This window comes from Pseudorca crassidens, chromosome 3 (assembly GCF_039906515.1).
Source record: "Pseudorca crassidens isolate mPseCra1 chromosome 3, mPseCra1.hap1, whole genome shotgun sequence".
NCBI lineage: Eukaryota > Metazoa > Chordata > Mammalia > Artiodactyla > Delphinidae > Pseudorca > Pseudorca crassidens.
In genome coordinates this window covers 144,788,405-144,806,090 of record NC_090298.1, presented here as the reverse complement: position 1 = coordinate 144,806,090, position 17,686 = coordinate 144,788,405, and the positions used below count along the sequence as shown (strand labels likewise).

Genomic DNA, 17,686 nt, shown 5'->3' with positions numbered 1-17,686 from the left:
CAGTCGTCACAATTTCAAATAAGGTTGCCCAGAGCCTTGTGCGCACGTCTGGATGTGTGTGCGTCTGGAGGACGGGCTCCCCGGGGGTGGAACTGCTGAGTCAAACGGGGACCTGCTTGCATTTCTTTAAATCCGAACATTACGACATCAGCATTTCCCACGTACGACAGACCCGGAAGCATCATTTTTAGTGGCGCATCACACTCCCTTCTGTGGATGGGCCCTCGCATACTTCCATGCCCATTGAGGAAAACTGGGTTCTTCCCATTTTTCCCTTTTACAGTCAGCTCTCTGAAAATTGCTTCCAGCTGCTCTTTCTCTGTATCGCAGCCTGCTTTCTAGCGCTCCTATCAGGGAAATCTCTGCACTTCCATAGTTTACAGGGGTCCTCACTTGCCTCTTGGACCATCTCAGGGAATACAGTTGGCTTGGGCCTGCCCATTTTGCAGATTAGGAAGCTGAGTCACAGTAGGTGACGGAGAGTCACATTGGAGTCAGGACCAGGACTCCAGGCCCCAGGCTTCCCATTTAGTGCACTGAGGAACCCAGAAAAGTGCCCACACTCCTGGAGGGCAGGGCCTGGAGGAGCGGGCATTGGGTAAAGGAAGGTGTGAATGAATGACTGCCTGAGCCTGAATGATGCCCGGGGAACCCAGAGACTGTCTGAGATGTAGTAAGTGCTGACATTTATTATGTACTTGCCACCTACTGAGCATCAGGCCCTGTTCTAAGCATTTTCGACACATATTAATTATCTGATCCTCCTGATTCTCCAAGGAAGCTTTAATTGTTATCCCCGCCCACTCCTCCCTCCCTCCCCCCACCCCCGCCATTTACAGAGAAGGAAACCAAGGCATGGAGAGGTGAAGTGCCTCAGTCAAGGTGGCAAGCTGATAAAAGGCAGGGCCAGGATTCAGACCACCTCCCAAGCCTGACCCTCTGCTGCCTCCCGGCAGCCTCACAGTTAGCAGGCTCTGCACCCCCGCAGCCTGCAGTCCTCCATCCCTGGCCCACTTAGCTACTGCCTTCCCCGACTCTTTCCAGCTGGCAGTGGCAGTGGCAGGGGACAGGAACGCTCACTCGCTCTCGGTCCAGCCATCACTTTCTCCTCCTCCTCTGCTGGCTGACCCTTTCTCTGTGGCTCTGGGCCCTAGACTGTGAGCTCCTGGATGGCCGGGGGCCCTGCCTGTCCATGAAGTGGATGAATGAGGGGTCCCGAGAGGAGGGGACTGGTCCCGTTTTTCTGGATGTTTGTGACTCTTCTCTCCTTGCCTCCTACAGTGGTCGGGCTCGACATCCAGGATGAGATGGGCAGGCACGAAGTGGGGCACATTGACAACTCGATGAAGATCCCGCTGAACAATGGGGTGGGCTGCCGCTTCGAGGGGCAGTTCAGCATCAACAAGGTACAGAGACCTTGCCTGGTCCCCTCTCACCTTGTTCCCCATCCCCGTGGTCCTCTTCCTCCCTGGAAACTGGAGGGTGGAGCTGTGTGCCCACTTGCCCTCCCCTGTGTCCAGAGCCCTGACAAGCTGAGGGCCAGCATCCAGGCACCTGACAGTTCCTGCTGAGATTCTGGAGGGGTGGGTTTTAGGCTCCCTGAGGTTTGGAGCCCCAGCTGGCTGGTTCAGGAAGGAGCTACTTCTCTCCCCAACGCAGAAGGAGTGGGTGGTGAGAAGACGATAGAATGGAAGCCCTGAGCCCGAATGTGTGTCCTAGCCCTACCCCATCTTGGCCAAGCAATGCCCTCCAGGTCACTAGACCTGTCTTAACCTCAGTTTTCACACCTTTAGGCTGAGGATGTGATGATATAATAATATGATACCTTCTACTTTACAAAGTATATGTGATGATTAAATGAGCTATTACACATTCATTCATTCAGAACACTTTTATGGAGCACCTGCTGTGTTCCAGGGTGGGTTCCTGGCTCTGGGCAATGCCTGGACTAGGTGGGCAGCATTCTTGCACTGGCGGGGCTTCTGTTCTAGTGGAGCGAGGCAGACGGTGTGCAAGGTGAAAAGCATTTCAGTGGGTGGTAAGTGCTGTGATGAGGAATGAAGCAGGGGAGGAGTGGGAGTGGATGGGTTTGGAAGTACCTGGTCAGCTCCAAAGGACCATTCAGGTATTGCTGTTGTTTTGCCGCTAGAACCAGGAACTTCAGATCCTAAGTTAAAGGTGTGAGCGCGGTGCATTTGGGAGAGCTGGGGAATCCCGGCAGCAGCCAGCACTCCTCTCGGCTCTTTTTTCTAAAAGATTTATTTATTTATTTTTGTGTGCCGGGTCTTAATTGCAGTGCACGGCATCTTCATTGCCGCACACAGGATCTTTGCTGTGGCACGTGGGATCTTTAGTTGCTGCATGCAGGCTCTTAGTTGTGGCATGCGGGATCCAGTTCCCTGACCAGGGATCGAACCCAGGCCCCCTGCATTGGAAGCACAGAGTCTTAACCACTGGACCAACAGGGAAGTCCCTTCTCGGCTCTTTTTATGTGTTATCACAGTGGAGCCTCTCAACAACCCTGTGAGGTGGCACCATTTTACAGATGAGGAACCTGAGACCCAGAGAGGTTAAGTATCTCAGCCAAGGTTGCACAGCTATCCCCATGTCCCACAACTCCCCTTCCCAGTCCCAGCCAGGCTGAGCCACTGGCTTCTGCCTGGCCTCCCGTAGCCTCTGCTCAGATGCCCTTCCTCTAATCCCTGCCATCTCAGTCAGAGGTTGCAAACTCACTGGCCACACACAACCCCAAAACCCCAAAAACATTTGCCCCATACAGTATTCAGATCCATCAGAGCCAATATCAAAAGACCGGGAGTCCAGATTTCTGGCTTTTAAAAGTCAGAGGCTCTAGCCGCACTGGGCCCGAGTTTCACTGGAAACAACGATCTGGAGCTAATGACCCCTTTAGACAGTGAGCTGTCCTTCCTGCATTCCCCGCTGGATGGCTGCGAGGCTTGGCCCAGTTGCTTGGGACACCTGGGCCTGTCTCTCTGTCTCCACGTGGTCTCCCCATGTGGTTTTCTTCCATGACAGCTCAGGGCTCCTTAAGTGCTAAAGCAGAGACTATCACTTCTGCCAAACTTTATGGCTTAACAGGAATTTGGTGCTGGCCCGGGTTCCATGGGGGAGGGGGGGACCACCCATGGGTGCGGGTGCTGGGAGGTGTGGTTCATGGGGCCTCTCTTTGCTGATTAGCTACCACACGGGGTCTTTGCTGTGCCCCGTGAGTAGGATTTATGGTGCTTGTGATGGGAGCCATGTGAAGGTTTTAAGCAGGGAAGCAGTGCAGTCGGATTTATGCTTTACAACTGCACTATTGAATACAGTAGCCACCAGCTCCGTTTCAGTTGATTAAAATTAAGTAAAATTCAGGCCCCCAGTCTCACTAGCCACACTGCAGGCGCTCCATAGCCACATGTGGCTAGTGGCTACCGTGTTAGCACAGATAAGAAACATTTCCATCATCAGGGAGAGTTCTCCTGGAGAGCAAACCGTTAGAAAGATCACTCTGTCGTCTGTTTGGGGAGAGACTGGACAGGACCAAGAGCAGAGGTCACAGACAGTGCTGGTGGCAGTGGCATTGGAGAGAAGGGTCCGGATTAGGGAGTGGAGTCAACAAGACTTACTGATCAATTGGTTGTGGGTGGTGAGGGCAAGAGTGGAATCAGAGAAACCTCTTCGGTTTTTGTCTTGATAACCAGGCAGTCCCATTTTCTAAGTATGGAAGCTTGGGAAAGCATGGATTCTGTGCGAGGTGGGGCTGGGACTCGGACCTTCAGTTTTGGACACGTTTCATTCAGGATTCCCATTAGAGATGTTAAATTGGAAGTTGAGGGGGTGCTTGTGGAGTGCAGGAGAGAGCTCTGGGCTGGAGATGTAAATGTAGGAGCCATCGGTAAACAGATGATGTTGGCTTTCATAGGTCTCCATCAGTGCTATTCAAAGTGGGGCCCTCAGATTGCAGCAACATGGATGGACCTAGATGATTGTTATACTAAGTGAAGTAAGTCAGACAGAGAAAGACCAATACCATATGGTATCACTTATATGTGGAATCTAAAATATGGCACAGACTTATCTACAAAACAGAAACAGGCTCACAGACATAGAGAGCAGACTTGTGGTAATCAAGGGGGAGGGAGAGTGGGGAAGGGATGGATTGGGAGTTTGGGTAGCATACGCAAACTATTATATATAGAATGGATAAACAACAAGGTCCTCCTGTATAGCACGGGGAACTAACTGTATTCAATATCTGTGATAAACCATAATGGAAAAGAATATTTTAAAAAGAATGTATATATGTGTATAACTGAATCACTTTGCTGTACAGCAGAGATTAACACAACATTGTAAATCCACTATACTTCAATAAAAACAAACAAACAAAGTGAGGCCCCCAAACCAGCAGTATCAGCATCACCTGGAACCTGTTAAGAATGCAGATGCTAGGGCTTCTCTGGTGGCGCAGTGGTTGAGAGTCCGCCTGCCGATGCAGGGGACACGGGTTCGTTCCCCGGTCCGGGAGGATCCCACATGCCGCAGAGCGGCTGGGCCCGTGAGCCATGGCCGCTGAGCCTGCGCGTCCGGAGCCTGTGCTCCGCAATGGGAGAGGCCACAACAGTGAGAGGCCTGTATACTGCAAAAAAAAAAAAAAAAGAAGAATGCAGATTCTCAGGCCCCACTTTGGATCTACTGAATCTGTGTTATAACAAGCCCCGCAGGGGATCCTGATGCCACTCATGTTTGAGGATCATTGGTCTAAGCTAGATGACCTAGGGAGAGGTGTAGAACGTTCTAAACCTGGGGTCCACAGATGCCCCAGGGAATGCAGATCAAATTCAAAGCGTCTGTGAACCTGGATGGGGAAGAAAATGACATGTTCATTTTTACGAAGCTCTAAGTCCAATTTAGCGTTCTCTTCTATGATGAACGTGGGCAATGGACCATAGTAGCATTAGCAGCACCCTTGACCTTGTCACCAATAGAAATTGCCGATATGTATATCACATTAAAATCGTCACAGATCATTCTGAGATGCTGTTTACATTCATTGCTGTTTTGAAAGTACAGTAATTTGTTGATCCGCGACCAGGTCTTATTATTTGCTGCGTTAATAAAGACGCATGTGCAAATGTTTGATCTATTTTAATTACTGTTTAAAACATCGTTTCTTTCCTCTGTGATCCTATGTGTTTTATGCATTCGAAACTTTTAAGGCATTTACAGCGTAGGTGTCGGCAGACTGGCAACGGGTCCACGGCACCAAAAATGTAAGAACCTAAGGTCTTGATGAGGATGCAGTTTGAGGACCGATTTCTGGTGCATGCCAGTGTTTAGAAGTGGGGAGGAAAGATAGAAGGAGCAGCCAGATAGGTAGGGGGAAACCAGGGCTGAGTGGGCCCCAGAATCTGGAAGAGAACATGCATCAAAGAGGAGGGCTGGTGCTGCAAGGATGGGGTGGACCACTGACCCATGTGCTGCAGGGAAAGCCCATGTGGGAGAGTAAGGGGCCACTGCACAGCCAAGCCCTTGGGATGCTGGCTGCAGTGGAGGGCACGCCTTGGAGATGAGGGAAGGCCAGTGTGGGCACAATGCAGGGAGGTGGGTGAATTGTTGGTGGGCCAGGCTCTCACTCTGCCTCTGATGCCCTCTCTCTGCCCCCATCTATGTGCCTGGAGAGCTGCTGCTCACCCACAGGTCTCGTTGACATGGGTGCCTGAGTGGGAGCCCTCCCTCCCCTGCCCCTCCCATCATGATCCTTATGTTGCTCTTGTCCATATCACATTCTGACTTCCTTTGACCATTGCCCCCTGCCCCATGCCCCCAGCTCATTCACTCATACATCCTGCTCTTGAGAGTCTGCTGTGTGCCTGGCTCCACACTTGGTACTGGGGTGCAGTGCCCAGAGAAGCAATTGATGTCCCTGCCCTTAGTGGCACTTACAATCTATTGCGGGGTGACAGGTAAACACTCAAACAAGCCAATATATAATTTGATGAAGCAGCCAGGAAGACAATGAAGGGGGTATTATGGTCGGAAATTAAGGAGGAGACCCACTGAGATAGGGTCATAAGGGAAGGCCTGTCTTTGGGGTTGAAGGATGGTTGAAGATGAACAGACACATGCATGCCTCCCTACTGGGGGGGCTTCCCCTAGGAGGGTATGATCACCTGGGTTAAACAGATATAAACACCTCAGACGGTGAACAGGAGGGACCACGTTTACTCAGCACCGAGTATGGGGTGGGCACAGGAGAGACAGGACAACCACCCAGGAGATGGCCCAGCGCCACACTCTCCTCAGCTTGGCAAACATGCCTCAGGCTGTGGGTGGCTTCCCTTAGACAGGCTCCAGTGAGGCCCCCCGCTGGCTCTGGCTGAACCGGAGCTTGCTGTTTGGGGTCAGACAGACCTATGGTTGAGAATCCTGGCTACAGTGCTCACTGGTTGAATGACTGGGCAGTTTAGCCTCTCTCAGCCTCGGCTTCCTCATCTGTAAAATGGGATAATGATACTGCTGACGGGTTGTAAGTTGTGAACAGATTAAAATCTGTAAAGCACATACAGCAGTAGGGATGGGACAAGTCTCGGTGCCCTTCCCCGGCTGGCCTTGTCTCCTGTCAGTGGGGTGTCTGTGATCTCGTCATCTGGCACCCGCCGTCGCTTGGCTACAAGTGTGCTCATGAAATGTGCATGGATAACATCCAAGAAGTGGGTCTTCTCTGGTCAGGGGACAGCTGAGATCCTAGAAAAGGGTCACACCAGCCCTCACCTTTTGACTGCCGCCGCCTATTGGGCTCTCACCCGACCCTTTACCAGTATTAACTCATTTAGTCCTTGTAACAGTCCTAAGGAAACAGGCACAGGGGATTAAGTGACCTGCTAAAGAGCCGGCAGCTAGGATTTGAACCCAGGCTGCCTGGCACCAGGGCCCCTGCTCTGTCTCCTGCACCCCTGCTTGTTGCTGCTTCTGGCCAGCATCTCGGTCACACCTCAGGCCAGCCTCTTTCCCCCACCCTTGGAAGGTTAAGAGTTCATGCCTTCCTGGAGCTCTCAGTCAAGGGGTGCTCAGATAAGAAAGCCAGCCGTGATGACAGGTGAGGTCAGCAGCTGGTCCCCGCCCCTATATCTCCCAGTATCAGGCTCACACTTGCCCTGTGGCCCCCTTATCCATCCATCAGGAAGTCAGCCAGCAGCCGGATGTCAGAGTTCACGTGTTTCAAGCTGCACCAGCAGCCCCCAGCAGGCCCCCAGCAGCCCGGAGTCCTTGCTCAATCACCCAGCCCCCCTGGAGGAGGACAGGAAGGACCAGGGTTTGGGGCCTGGCTCCATCTATATGTTTTTAAAACCCGTCAGAGACAATGACGTAGGTTCCTAAGTCACAGCTCTAAAAGCGTCGTCTTTGCTTTCTTCAGCCCAGCGTGTGCTGGCGTGAGTCAGCCACCTGTGATGGATTCTGTGCTGAGGGGGTGTGGGTCACTGAGTCACAGCCTCAAGGGGCAGCAGCAGGTGGCAGATGTGCGGGCGCCAGCCTCCTTGACTCACCTAACTCTGGGAGCGTGAGGCCCAGACTCCAAACCCAGTTCTGAACTCCGCCCACAGCCCTGTCCATGGGAGGCCCCATGTCACTGCATAGAAAAGCTCTGAAGGATGTACACCGGATGCTATTTGCTTCTTACTTCTGGGGGCGGTAGGCAATGGGGACTTTAGTTCTGACTTTATCACATGGATTTTTTTTTTTTTTTTTTTTTTTTTTGCGGTACACGGGCTCTCACTGTTGTGGCCTCTCCCGTTGGCGGAGCACAGGCTCCGGACGTGCAGGCTCAGCGGCCGTGGCTCACGGGCCCAGCCGCTCCGCGGCACGCGGGATCCTCCCGGACCGGGGCACGAACCCGTGTCCCCTGCATCGGCAGGCGGACTCTCAAGCACTGCGCCACCAGGGAAGCCCTATCACATGGATTTTTAATAGTGAAAATATATCCAGGTATTATTTATATAAGTAAAAATGAAGTTTAAAGTATTCTTAGAATACAGTAGGGTTTTCCCCACACCCTGCCCATGTACATGCTTGTTCCCTCTTCTGGGAGGGTTCTTGTCTCTTGGCTCAAACATGTTCATCCTGTAAACCCAACCCAATAACACCTGCCGTCGGCTTTGTATTCACCTCATTTAATCCTCCCATAACCTGTTTTGGTTATTATCCCCATTTTCTTGATGGGGAAACTGAGGCACAGAGTGGTTAATGACCTTGCCCAAGGTCCCACAGCTAGGAAGAGAGGACGGACTGGAGCCCGCATGTGGCCCTCACCTGCTACTCTACCACGAGTAATTGGGCCCCTGAAGTGGGCAGTGCTATCCCTCCAGGGAGATCTTGCCGAGCTGTTGTTTCTGTTCACCCCATCCAGACCCAGCAGGTTGCCCCCTCTTCCAAGCAGCCCATGACACACTTGACTGTGAGCTCACTGAGCCTGGGCCATGCCCTGTTAGCCTGGTACCTCTCACGTCAGTCCTAAGCTTAGGCCCTAGTGAAGACATTAATATTCCTGCAGGAAACCCACAACTTTGTGTCTGAGACAGGCGTGCTTACAAAATAAGCGGATGCTAAGCCGTAAACCTTATTCCTTCCTCTAGTGCAGCTCGTTAAACTTTTGTTGAGCTGGAATAAAATAAACCCTGAGTTTTTCAGTGTGGTGTTTGGGGCCTTTGCTAAACAGCCCCACCTCCCTCTTAATGCCTCTTTGTTTCCTGCTGTGGCCACTCCCCCAGGCCTCTCTTTTATTCGGGGTTCAGTAATACCAAACTCTTCTTGTTTCTTACACATGCCCACCAACTGGGCAGTTTCTGATCTCCATACTTGTTCATGCCGTTCCCTCTGCCCAAATGCCTTTCCCCTTATTCCTGAGTGATGCAGACTCATCTTCAGAGCCTTAGCACAGGGTGTTCTTTCCCCTGAGAACACCCACAGCTGCGTTGGGGGCCCTCCCCCGTGGCTCCCACAGTCTTTGCATCCCTCTGGTCCAGTGTAGGTCATGCAGTCTCATTTTCTGTTCCAAGTCTGTGTCACAGCAGGCCAGGGGCTCATCCAAGGCCAGGCTTTCGTCTGGATCATTTCCCAAGCTTTGCACCTCCTGAAAGGCTGGCTCCACGTGGCCATCAGCCCAGGGCCGCTGAGGTCAATGGCCGTGGGTTTTTTTTTTTATTTTTATTTTTTTATTTTTATTTATTTTTGGCTGCGTTGGGTCTTTGTTGTGGTGCGCGGGCTTGTCATTGCGGTGACTTCTCTTGCTGTGGAGCACGGGCTCTAGGCGCGCAGTCTTCAGTAGTTGTGGCACACGGGCTCAGTAGTTGTGGCTCGCAGGCTGTAGAGCACAGGCTCAGTAGTTGTGGCACAGGGGCTTTGTTGCTCCGCGGCATGTGGGATCTTCCCGGAGCAGGGCTCAAACCCGTGTCCCCTGCATTGGCAGGAGGATTCTTAACCACTGCGCCACCAGGGAAGTCCGATGGCCGCGGTTTTGACAGGTGACCGTAGCAAGTTTCTTCACTGCTCTGAGCCTCAGTTTCCTTTTCTGTAAAATGGGAATTACCAGGTGTCAAAGCCAAAAGTGCTGTTTTAAGGATTCATGTCATTTACTCATTCTTTAATTCATCCCATACATATTTATTAAGCACCTGCTCTGTGCCAGAGCCTGGGGAATACAGCATCAAATCAGACAAAAACCCTGCCAGCATGGAGCTTATATTCTCGTGGGAGGACACAGATGAGAACAAGATGAGGATAAGATGGTGGGTGATGCTGAGTGCTTTAGCGATGTAAGGGGCTTGGGGGATGTGGGGGTCAGTCAGGCTCCAGAGCAGAGGCCTGAGGGAGAGCCATGTGGAAAAGGGTTCCAGGAAGGGGGCGCAGGCACAAAGGCCCGAGGACCACACTGGCACTGTTTGCCGTCACAGCAGGAGGCCAGCGTGGCCACAGGGAGTAAGCAGAAGAAGACGTGAGGATGTGGCTTCAACTCAAGAGAAGGGAAGCCTTGGAGGGTCCTGGCAGAGGGGTGACGGGATCAAACATTGGGTTCAAAAGGCCCCCTCTGGCTACTGTTGGGGAAAGGCCTGAGGACCCCAAGGGCAGAAGCCCAGAGCCCAGTGGGGAGGCTGCCGCCTTGTCTGGTCTAGGGAGGCAGTGGAGGCTTGAGGGCTCAGAGGCTGGGCGTCTCGAGGGTGGAGGTGACAGCATTTCCTGATGGGTGGGACGTCAGTGTGAGAGAAAGACGGGGCCAGGATGACACCAAGGGTTGGTCTGAGCAGCTGGGAGGAGAGAGGCCCCCGGAGACGCTGTGGAGGCCTCATCAGCGCCGTTCACTGAGTAGACATTCATTCAGTAACTCTCGCTGGCTGTGCTCTGCACAGCCTTGAGACCCAGGGAGGAAAGCGGGCTGCTGTGGTCTTGCCTTCAAGGAACCCCCAGTCTAGGGTGATGGGGCAGATTTGGGTGGGTGATCGTGTTGACCTGGAGTTCAAGGAAGCTTCGTTAGTCTGCAGGCCTAAAGGTCATTCCCCGACCCCCCGGGGGGGAAACAGCCCGGAAGCTGATGGTGGGCAGCTGCCTTTTCGAGCCGTGGTCTTGAGCCAGGCACCCAGCTATGTCCTTCACATGCACCCTCCCACCCACAGCCCCAGCAGTCCTCTCGGCTAGCCACTGTTGACACCCCCTTTCCACAGACGAGGAGCCAGAGGCTCCTGCCAAGTTCCGCTGCCGGGAAGTGGCCAAGCTGGGATCCAGATCTGCCTGACCCCAGGGTGAAGCCCTGCACCCCACCCTCTGGGGCAGCCGACCCAACTCCTAAACTTTCCATCTCTCCCCCAGGTCCCGGGCAACTTCCACGTGTCCACACACAGTGCCACAGCCCAGCCACAGAACCCGGACATGACCCACGTCATCCACAAGCTCTCCTTTGGGGACACGCTGCAGGTGAGAGGGGCACAGATGGGGTGGCTGGAGGTGGGCGTCCAGGGGCTGCATCACCAGAGCCTTCTGTCCTCCCTGGACATAGAGAGCTTCCCTCCAGAGGGGTCATGCCCTTCGAGCCTCCGCTCCATCAAACAACCCCTCTGCCTCACTTCTGAGCATACGGCTGCCGTGTCATCAACGTTGCACTCAACTTGGAACCTCGGCTTGAGACCGGGGCCTGGGGGAGGGGACTGGCTTTCATGAGCAAGTACTAAGTGCTCGTGCTTTCTCTGCGCCAGGGCAGCCTCATGAGGCAGGAGACGGCACCACGTCTTACAGACCTGGAGCTGGGCCCAGAGAAGCCATTTGTCCAGGGCCCCCCAGCAGGCGTCTGCCTCGAGTCCAGTGCCCTGTCCGCTGTAACGTCAGCGCCCATGTCCATTGAGTAGCCATGAAGGAAGTGTCCTGAGACTCCCTGTTGTGATTTTGATGGACAGGGCCACGTCCAGTGGGCCCGGCCCGACAGTTTCCTCCCCATGGCAGCAGACGCTGACCGCCCGATCTCTGCCAGCTGCGGGCAGGGCAGCTGTGAGGTTCCATCTCTCCTCCACCCCCAGCAGCACAGTGCTGAAGGGGAATTGTGCCACACCCTGCGTGACAGAGGGAATCGAGGCTCAGAAGGGGAAGTAACCGCTCCAGCTGTGGTGCTGGCATGGCGACCCGGCTCCTGACCCCAAGCCTAGCTTGATGAGAATCCTGTTTCCTAGTTGAGGTTGCTGGGTGGGTGCCCTCCAGGCACGGTGAGCTGTGCACGGGGCCCTCGCAGGCGCACAGGCACACGCATACACACTGTTCCGACACCGTGTGCACACACGTCTGCTCAGACTCACGCACACAATCATGAGACACACACCGAAAAGTGTGCCCTGACATACGTGTGCTCATACATGCTCCCTAAGACCACCCACTGGACACACACACACACACACACACACACCACCCAGAGATACACACAGGCCCACCCGGCTGGAACATCTCACGTACAGACCCAGAGGCACACGCGTGCCTGCACTGCTCTGCGACCCCCGCCCCCCATACATGCTGCATACGTCCGTGTGCCGCTGATGCTGGTTGAACGCTTTGTGCGTGCTGAGCACCGTACTTCACAAGCACGATCCCCTTTTACCCTCTCAGCAGCCCCAGAGGTAGATACAATATATTGTCTCCATTTTTCAGATTAGGAAACTGAGGCACGGAGAGGGTAAAGCCTGGTGCAGAGCCCGGGTCTGAATCAGAGTCTGGCTTCGGGCCGCACCGCGGGGACTGCCTCCCGTGCCCTCTCTCACTCCTTTCTCCCTTTGTGTTGCTTATGCTTCCTTCCCGGGGCACCTTTGCCCAGCCCAAGTGACCCGGTCATCGCCTTCCCAGCTTCCTGGAGGCCCCAGAGAATTTCCTCTGGGAGACGGTGCTTGGGAACAGAGAAGGCCCAGTCTCCCTGGGCCAGACTTGCTGTCTACACACTCAGTGAAGCACGGCCTGCCCTGGGACCGTGGACTCACTTCCTGCAGGTGAATTCACACAGGCTTCACACGCACACCTCCCATCTCTCCATCCAAGGGACTGCTGTGTGGACGTTCCCCAGCCTGCCTTGCTGGGTTCAAATCCTGGCTCCACCACTTACCAGTTGTCTGATATTGGAGAAATTATTTAGTCTTGCTAAGCCTCAGTTATCTCATCTGTAAAATGGGGACAACAGTTGTACCTGCCTCATAGAAATGTAGTGAAGATAAAATGAGTTAGTGCACGTGAAGCTCTTAGAACAATTGCCTGGCACAGAGTAGCCAGTCAGTGAAATGAGCTGTGGCCATTGTAGTTGTCCTCTGTGCTCTCATTCTGCACCAGGCCCTGCAGGGTAGGATGCTGCCGGCCCACAGGGGCTCACACGGCCATGGGGGAGACAGACGTGGGATGCTCACCACCCCAGTGGGACGGGAGCTGAGAAGCCACAGGGCCCTCCACATATGAGCGCTGGGCAGCACCCTAGTTGCCTTTGCAACACACCAGCTCAGCAGATCCTCGACACAGCCGGGGAGGCAGGCACTGTGAACCCCAGTGTGCACATGGGGAGACAGACCGGAGTCACAACCCAGGGCCGTGCAACTCACTGGCAGCACCACCAGAATCTACACTCCTTCCTCATGGGAACTTTCGACCTCTTCAGCCTGCACTGAAGCCTGCACTTTCTCACCTAGAGAGCAGTGTTTAGATGACCCTCTGTTTAACCCTCACAAGAACTCCCTGAAGGATGCTGGGTGGCATTTATTTTTCCTGAGGAAGAAACAGGGTCAGAGAAGTTCAGTAACTTGCCCAGAGTCATATAGCTTGAAAACCAGGTGTGTCTGGCCCCGGGTCTTCTTTGACTGTGCCTCATAGGTTCATGGATTCATCAGACCCCCTCAAAATTTCTGCTCTGCGCCAGGCTCTGTGCGAGGCTCTGGGGTAACAGCGGTGGATAAACCATACAGGATTCTTGCCCTCAAGTGAAGAAGAGATTAAATGTAAATAAATGTAGTTACAAGGGACAAGAGAAGCATAGGATTCGGGACAGTGATGTGGAGGCGGGGGCGGGGTACCCCCAAGCCTGGGAGGTCACGGAGGGCTTCCCTGAGGAGGTGACATCTAAGGTGACATCTGAGCCACGCGCTAAAGGGTGAGAAGGATCTAGCCAAGCACAGGACAGGGAAGTCTTGCATATCACCCCTGTCCTAGAGAACCCACTCTGTGGCACATCCAACCAGTCATTTTCATAGAAAAGACCCTCAAGGTCACTTTCAGAAAAAATGGATCAGCAAGTGTCCATGACATCAGAATGATGTTCTGTACATGAGATTCCAGAGGCTCATCAGAGTCAGCAGAGAGGGCTCAGCAGTGTCCATCTGGAGGGGGGAGCAGAGTTTTAGGTGGAGCGAGAGACCCACAATAGGTTTAGGAAGGTGGGGGCTGACCCAGGCCGGTGGGTGTCATAGAAAGAGCACCCACCTGCCATGTGGAAGACCGGCCGTGAGGCAAGGCTGCAGGTAGGGAGGTGAGGAAAGGGCTACAGCCAAGGCCAGGGGACAGGAGGAGAAGAGAGGAAGAAGAGGGGCAGCCTTGCATTGCTGTCTGCTGCTATAGAACAGGACAGTAATAGCCTTCCGCTTGGCCCTTATGGCGGAAATAGGATTTTTTAAAGATGTAGAACACTTAGCTGAGGATTTATCTATCCATCTATCATCCAGTCAACAGGTAATTATTGAGCACCTACTATGTGCCAGGTCTCGCACATATCGGTGAGGATGAGCGTGGTCCCTGCCCACGTGAAGTATTGTATAGTCTAGAGGGGAGGACAGACATGAATCAGATAATCGTACAAATGAATGTCAGATGAAACCCTGACATGCAACGATGTGAGGGACTATTCTAGCACTCTTGCCTCTGCAGCCACTGTCCTCTTGGGTTAGAAACCAAGTCTTTAGACAGTCAGTCCCGAGGCAGCAATGGACAAGCTTTCCTCTGAGCTTCTTAAGAGTGTGCAGTTGTGTTAAGTGCTCGATCAACATCAGCGACCTGAGACCAGGATCAGGGTCAGGTCACCCACTGTTCCTGGAGTGGCCCTCGCTGCAGGAGCCTGTCACCTCCTACCTCTCTGACCTCTTCCCTTTCCACTCCTCACCCCCTTCCTCTCTAGGGCTTCACGGGCTCTGTTTCTCAGTCTCCAGACTCATGTGTTTGCATGAGCTACTGGCGTGATTAACTTCCCACTTTCCTACAAATCTTGGTGTCAGTGTTACTTCCCCCAGGAAGCCCTCCAGGATGCCTACCCCAGCAGCCCCTGTTAACCATGCCCATGATGACATGCTCCATGTATCGGGCATACTTTGTCCTGCTTTAGATTCTCCTTGAGGCTGACCTGGTTTCCCGTTGTCCTCAGAGGAGAGGTGGGACGTGGCCTTCAGCCCCTGCCAGGGGGACACAGCTGGGCCGGCTGCCGTGAGGAGGAGTATCTTCACAACTGCTATATGTTCCCCACAGCAGACAGGGTCGGAGGCCAGCAGCCCTGGGTCCTCTTTCAGAGGGCTGTGGGGGGTCTCAGGAGGAGCATGCTGAGACCCAGCTCTACCTTTGCTTGAGTTTTCTGTGTGCCTTAATGGAAAGAGCCACTCCATGTAGGCTTGAGGTCAGACAGACCTGAATTCAGAGTTCAGTTCAGCCACTTACCAGTTGTGAGATGCTGGACAAATTTTGGTGCTTCTCCAAGCTTTGGTTTGCTCTTCTGTAAAATGGGCCCATGGTCCATCATTAGGGGCATTAAATGAGATGACGCTAAGTACCCAGGACTGAGTGTCTCACAGTAAGTGCTCAAGATGGGAAGCAAACTAGCGCCTACCATGTGTCAGGCCTCTGCCGCGTCTGTATCTTGCTCCCCACGACGTCTCTACGAGACAGACCATGCGGGATCCCCGTTTTGCACACGGGTAAGGTCCCTAGACCAGGTTGTACCTGGCCATTCTCCCACAGCTAGGACCAAGCCTAGAGGTGGTAGCATCCTGGGGTCGGTCCCTCACTGTGCTTCTCCACAGGTCCAGAACGTCCACGGAGCTTTCAACGCTCTCGGGGGAGCAGACAGACTCACCTCCAACCGTATGTACCCCATACCCACACTGGGGACAGCTTTCTGCCCCAAGATTCCCAGTGCAGCAGGGAGGGAACGGGGTGGAGAGGGAGGGAACGTTTACCAAGCCCTCGCCGTAAGCCAAGCTGTTAATGCTTCATTCCCACAGCTAGCCTGTGAGGAAGTGGAATTATCCCCATCTCACAGAGAAGGGAAGAAAAGTGACTTGTCGTGGCAGTCCTAGGCACATCATCACTGCTCCATGAATACTGGATGTTATCGTTATTATTATCGTTACTGCCACCTAATTGCTGTCAGTTGAGATAATCACCCTAGATCCCACAGGGAGTGGTGACAGAGCCAGAATTCATCCTGGCTCCAAGTGGCACCGTGAGAACAGGGCTGTGGGTGGCTCAGCCAGATCTGGCCACCTGGGCTGCCCCCCACCCCACCCCCTCCTCCTGCTTCAGCCCCTCCCACCCACGAATGGCCCCTCCCTGAGCCTCCTCCCCGCTGGGCTCCCTGGCATCTTGGCCCAGATTAAAGAGCGTGCCACGTCTTTACAGACCTGCAGAAGAGCACACATACCTACACACCTGTGCAGACGCACGTGGGGCCTTGCACAGAACGGGCCTGGGAGGTCTGTCTGCTCAAGCGGATCCACCCACTGGGTTCTGTAGGACAGGTTACCAAGGCTTTTCTTATTTCCTCACCTGAGCTCACCTTTTCACCCATAGGTCCTTAATCATTTCTTAAAGTACATTCACAGGCAGACCTCGGAGACATTATGGGATCAGTTCCTGGCCACCTCAGTGAAGTGAATAATGCAATAAAACAAATCACAGGAATTTTTTGGTTGCCCAGTACATAGGAAATTTATGTTTACACTACACTGAAGTCTGTTTAGTGTGCAGTAGCATTATGTCTTTAAAAACAATGTAAATACCTTAATTTAAAAATACTTTATTGCTAAAAAATGCTAACCGTCATCTGACAACACAGGGTTACCACAAACCTTCAATTTGTAAAAAAAAACAAAAAACAGAAAAACACAGTGTCTTTGACGGGCAATAAAGTGAAGCAATGAAACGAGGTGTGCCTGTGCTCTCTACCAGCCTAAGCATGGAATGGAATTGGGATAATCCAAGCAAAAGAGGACTGCCCTCCATGACCTGCCCCAACAAATCAAGCTTCTCATTTCTCCGTGTCCCTGGGAATCCTTGCCCGTGAGCAGAAGTCATTTTTTCCAAGCAGCTTACCTTCTGAGTTTTGTGCCTGGTGTTACATCATAACCACAGTTCGTGTACAGTTTTTCCACTGGTAATGGAGGCACGGTTGCCCATCTAGCAGCTCTGCTGTGCTTTAAGGCACTGTCTTTTCACGGAAAACGTCTGTGGTTTCTACCTTTTCACCATTGCAGTAACGCCTCTGATATCTACAAGACTTGCTTTACATTTACCGTATTGTTTCCCAGCTGGGTCCGTACCCACTCATGCTGCTTCCCGCAGCGTGTCAGTGTGTAACTGCGCCCCCTGGTTTTCACGCAGATGTCTGATTATACTGGAGGGAGACGATTCTTCGTATGGTGGGGTGTTCATCGTGGTTCTGCGTGCGGGCAGCGTGTTGTCCCAAGGGGCCTGTCCCCACCTGCTTGCAATTAGCCTGGACCTCTCAGCTGCCTGATATTGGAAGAAGATCAAGCTAGGAAGGCCCCGGGGTGTGCAAGCTGATGGAGGGTGTGGGCAGAAAACCTTTCCTGCTCCCGGGCTACTGACGAAAGCCACCTCAGGCTGGCTTCAGTGGAAAGAGAGATGCATGAGATGCACCAGACAGCCGGGGTAGAGCGGGCTCTCATTTCCTCAGCTCTCAAGCCTGGTACCCACCCCCAACCCCGTCCCCGCCGCTTGTCCCTCTGCTCCCAGGTCCTCCATGGGGGGCTGCTTCTTGTCATTCAGGTCTCAGCTCAAATGCCACCACCTCAGAGAGACCCTCCCTGACCGCCTTTTGTACAATAACCCCCAGGCCTAGCAACACACCTGTTTTTCTTCCTAGCACAGACCACTCTGTTTGAAGATACTGGCAGTGACT

At 53.3% G+C, this 17,686-nt stretch overlaps 1 protein-coding gene across 3 annotated transcripts in view; it reads left to right on the top strand.

Moving 5' to 3' along the window:
* ERGIC1 (endoplasmic reticulum-golgi intermediate compartment 1) overlaps positions 1 to 17,686 on the top strand; it is a 106,277-nt gene that overhangs the window by 70,729 nt on the left and 17,862 nt on the right. For all 3 annotated transcript variants that reach the window (XM_067732836.1, XM_067732838.1, XM_067732837.1), the window contains 3 exons: positions 1,282 to 1,406; positions 10,864 to 10,968; positions 15,567 to 15,627. In XM_067732836.1, the coding sequence (XP_067588937.1) occupies positions 1,282 to 1,406; positions 10,864 to 10,968; positions 15,567 to 15,627 (291 nt within the window). The remainder of the gene's footprint in view (positions 1 to 1,281; positions 1,407 to 10,863; positions 10,969 to 15,566; positions 15,628 to 17,686) is intronic.